The sequence below is a fragment of the Pan paniscus genome, chromosome 17 (assembly GCF_029289425.2).
Source record: "Pan paniscus chromosome 17, NHGRI_mPanPan1-v2.0_pri, whole genome shotgun sequence".
NCBI classification, from domain to species: domain Eukaryota; kingdom Metazoa; phylum Chordata; class Mammalia; order Primates; family Hominidae; genus Pan; species Pan paniscus.
This window is the reverse complement of record NC_073266.2, coordinates 68932274-68936819: the sequence shown is the minus strand read 5'-3', so window position 1 is coordinate 68936819 and position 4546 is coordinate 68932274. Positions and strand designations below refer to the sequence as shown.

The window sequence follows — 4546 nt, the reverse complement described above, 5'->3', positions numbered from 1 at the left end:
GGGCCTGAATCATATGAGAAAGTTGGAAATGTTTGTGTCCACTATTACTACTAATCAGTGAACATATTTTATAGAGAAGGGAAGAGGACTTAAAAAGGGGGCATCTTCATCTAGCTGACACCAACAACTCAGCCAAGACAAAGTTACTGGAGATTCCTAACAGAATTGATCTTCCTTGTGGAACAAAAGATTAACCAACCTTGAAATTATGACTTACTTCTTAGCATATAGCACAGTGGAGAAGAGCTCAACCTCTGGAATCAGACTGTATGAGTTTCAGCGATGGCCCAATCGCTTACTGGCTGTGCTTCAGTTTCCCCATCTGTAAAATGGGGATCACAACATCCAACTCATAGGATTTTTTTCTTAGAGTTAAATAAGCAAGTGGATGTCAAATGCCTGAGACCCGGTGAGTGCTCACTAAATGTTAACCATTATTGTTAGCTGTGAGGAACAACCCACCAGGATTAGAGGACTCCAGGAGAGAGAGGGCCAGAAAGGGAATTACAATAAGAACCCATATGGTCTGGAGACAAAAATTCTAATTGCCACTCTGCCCACGATAAAGCTATTTTCATCTTCAATACTAATCTCCTTTTTTTCTGTATGTCATGCCACCAAGGAGGCATTGGTGAATGTCTAGTAAACTAGATGATTATATGTTTTCTCTAACTCATAAAATGAGGTGATTTCCAAATGTTTATCCCTAGGTTTGTTGATGTAATGAGCACATTCTACTTGTTACTAAATAGAAAAAAGAATCTGAAGAAAAGCTTAGAGGCGTAGCATTCTAACATTAGGCACTAGGGGGAAATCTTATTTGATGGATGTGGTAGGAGGCATTATCTCTTATAAATATGGGATGCTTCTTTAGGAGGCAAAATTGTTTCAAATAAAAAAAATAGAAAGCCTTTTTATGACTGTTGAAGACGATATGCCCAAATGGATAATGCTTTAAAACTTGGAATGGATTGCACATTTAAAACTAAACTCTAAAATAAAATAGACATTATAATTCCAAACAAGAGCATCCCTGGCATTTCCTGTAAAAGGAAAGGACTTTTGGTGTGAGTTGGCCTTGGCAAAGGACACAGCCTGGCAGGCCCCAGCGCATGTTGCCAGATGAAATATGCATGCCCAAGTGGCTGATTGGCTCTGACTGAGACACGTGGTGGCCCAAGTTTTCTGAGGCTCCTCAGAATGCAGGTGGCCTTCGTATCAGACTGGCTGAGGGGCAAGGCAGAAGTCAATTGATATGATTCAGCTCTGTGTCCCCATCCAAATCTCATCTCAAGTTGTAATTCCCAGTGTTAGGGGAGGGACTTGGTAGGAGGTGATCGGATCATGGGGGCAGATTTCCCCCTCACTGTTCTCATGATAGTGAGTTCTCATGAGATCTGATGGTTTAGAAGTGTGTAGCACCTCCTCCCTTGCACTCTCTCTCTCTCCTGCCACCCTGTAAAGAAGGTGCTTGCTTCCCCTTCGACTTCTGCCATGATTGTAAGTTTTCTGAGGCCTCCCAGTCATGCTTCCTATTAAGCCTGTGGAACTGTCAGTCAATTAAACCTCTTTTCTTCATAAATTATCCAGTCTCAGGTAGTTCTTTATAGCAGTGTGACAACAGACAAATACATCAATCGACTACCCAGTGGCTCCTTAAGGAGCATGACCAGCGGACCTGCTGTATTGTGGAGTATCAGAACAAGGGCCAGGCTAACAAGTGCATCCAGCATCAGCATGGGTTACATAGAAATCTCATTTATTTTGCTACCGTCACAGACACCAGCCCAACCAGTACTTCAAAAGCAATGAGACAATCTTCCAGTTGGCTGTTGTGAGGAGTAATTGAATGTAATCCATCTCTTAGAAAATGGAGACAGGATTTTTACCAACTTAACTGCTTAAAACATGAACGAAAGCCCTGTGGCTCTTTTAAAAACTGTGAGTGTGCAAAGAAAGCTAACTTAACTGTATTCTCAATGTAAATATTTATTTTAACAATTAAGCAAATCCCTCAATAAGGTGACCCCAGGTGTTCTCTTTCCTGGATGTGGAGCATGTTTGGATAACAAAGACATCACTGGCATCTGCAAGCCTACTTTTTAGTTTCAACCCAAAGAGGAAATTGAGTAGGCCTCGGGCAGGAATTGGTGGGACTCCTGACTGAGCCCTTGCTACATAGACAGGTAACTCTGTGCTCCTTCCTGCCAGTTTGTCAATGCCTTGAAATAAAGCTTACTTTTCCACACAATCCTCCTTCTCCTAATACTTCTCCTCCTCCTTTCTTCCCAATAAAGGAATCTGATGGAATCAAGAACGTAGTGAAGCAATAAAAGGCCTAATTGAAGCTGAAAGCCAATTCCATCCCTGACCTTTTGCAGGAACTTATTTTGGTCACTGAACTGTTAATGTTGCACTACAGTGTTATATCATGCCCTGGTTACCAGGAAGAATATCTCCCCAACCTCAGGACAATCAAGGTTTCTCCTCCCTGATTTTGGCAAATATGGAGAAGCTACCCATAAGGAATGAAAGCTGAACCTAATAAGCATTAGGGCAGTGTGTCTAAAGTGCTCTCAAGGAAATCTGGAGGCACAGTTAGAGCCTTTCTCCAGACACATCACATGTATCACTTAGGGTAAGCCAGTCTAGTTGCTGTAATAAGCAAACCCCAAAATAAGTAATGGTGCCAGCATAATAAAAGCTTATTTCCTTCTCAAAGTCCAAAGGGAAGTTGCTGCAGGCCGGGCGCAGTGGCTCAAGCCTGTAATCCCAGCACTTTGGGAGGCCGAGGTGGGCGGATCATGAGGTCAGGAGATCGAGACCATCCTGGCTAATCTGGTGAAAGCTCGTCTCTACTAAAAATATTAAAAAAATTAGCCGGGCGTGGTGGCGGGCGCCTGTAGTCCCAGCTACTCAGGAGGCTGAGGCAGGAGAATGGCAAGAACCCGGGAGGCGGAGCTTGCAGTGAGCCGAATTCAGCACCACTGCACTCCAGCCTGGGCGACAGAGCAAGACTCTGTCTCAAAAAAAAAAAAAAAAAAAAAACAGAAGTTGCTGATTGGACACAGCCTCCTTCATCTTGTGCTTCTGAATATATTCAATATGTGGCTTTCAAGTTTTCTTAGTTTGTCTGCATCAAGCCAAAGAAAGGGGAAATAGCACAGAGTTCCCATTAGAAATTTTTATGGGCCAAGTCATTTCTGCTTCACATCCCCTTGGCAAGAACTCAGTTACATAGCCAGACATTACTGCCTGAGAGGCAAGGAAAGATAGGGTAACTGTGGGCTCCAGGAAGAAGAGAAGCGAGTTCATTGAATAACTAGGCAGTTTCTGTGTGTGGATTATATTGCTGTCCCTTCTTCATCACCCTCCTTGTCTACATGATCTTCCAATAAAACCTTGCAGGACCCTCTCACTATGCAATGGCATACATCACTTCCCCTTCCCTTTGGGTATGGCCATAAGACACTTTTGGACCATAGAATGAGACAGGAGTGACAGGTTGCCAGTTTTGAACCTTGGCTTGAGAGATCCTGTATGGGTGCACCTGCTCTCTTTGCCTCTCATCACCATGAGAAGAGCATACCTGGGCTAGCCTGCTTGTCCTCAGGCAGGATCAGGGACATGCAGCAGAGCCAAGTCTCTCTAGTCTAGCCCAGCTCAGATCAAACTACCCTTAACATCAGATTCATGAGAATTATCATTTTAAGCCACCGAGTTTTGGAACAGTTTGTTAGGCAGCAGATTTCGGCAATATCTGTTACATTCTGCTACATCACCACTCAGCAAATATTTTTTAACTCTGAAACAGAAATCTACAACAGTTTCACAACTGATATCACAATTAAAAGTCAATCCTTCTTCCCTTCAAGCCTTATTTAAAAAGCATATGTAATAGTTCAAAATTTAGCTAAAATTAAGTTCATTTTAGATTACCTAACAAACCTTTGGTGAATTGGAACACAAATGTCTGTTTTTAAATGCATCCATTTCTATATTAACAGTTTATGATTTGGTTGAGGGAACTAATGCATTGTTGCTGGTTATGAAACAGAATAATATGGTTATAGTTAGCATCATTTTCATATACTTTATAAAGAAAATTTTTATGATGATATAATAAAGATATGAGCATTGTTTGTTCTGAAAGCTCCAAAAATGTACTTTGAGTTCCCATGGATCAAGTTGAGGGGTAATTATTTATTTACTCAACAGACTGTGTTTCAATGCAGTTGTTGTGCCTCTCACTGAAATGGCTCCGTTGTCTGCGGTATATACCCTGGCTCTTGGTCTCGGTCAAGAAAGAATTCAGGACACGGACATACATGAGGAGTGGGTTCAGGAGCAGAAAGTGTAATAGAAAAAGAAAAGAGAGAGAAAAAGCTTCCTTATGTTGAGAAAGCAGGTCGCCCAAAAGAGGGTTTATCTTTTATGGTGGAACGCAATTGGTTTGTACAGAGGCTTGAGGAGGCGATGTTTGATTTACATAGGGCCCAGGGGATTGCTTTGACCAGGTGTGCCGTTTACATAGCCCACAAAATGC

At 42.2% G+C, this 4546-nt stretch overlaps 1 protein-coding gene across 1 annotated transcript; it reads left to right on the top strand.

Annotated features, from left to right (window-relative positions):
• The first annotated feature begins 1200 nt into the window (after positions 1–1200).
• Positions 1201–1838, top strand: LOC103783102 (SS18-like protein 2). The gene is made up of 2 exons (XM_034943573.1): positions 1201–1249; positions 1633–1838. Exons 1-2 carry the CDS (start codon positions 1201–1203, stop codon positions 1836–1838), a joined length of 255 nt encoding a protein of 84 aa, XP_034799464.1.
• Positions 1839–4546: the final 2708 nt, after the last annotated feature.

Excerpts from the sequence above, each read along its gene's own strand:
- LOC103783102 (XM_034943573.1), top strand. The coding sequence starts at position 1,201 with ATGCAGGTGGCCTTCGTATCAGACTGGCTGAGGGGCAAGGCAGAAGTC. Across the intron at positions 1,250-1,632 it reads GAGGGGCAAGGCAGAAGTCA|ATCAATCGACTACCCAGTGG; the intron begins ATTGATATGATT and ends ACAGACAAATAC.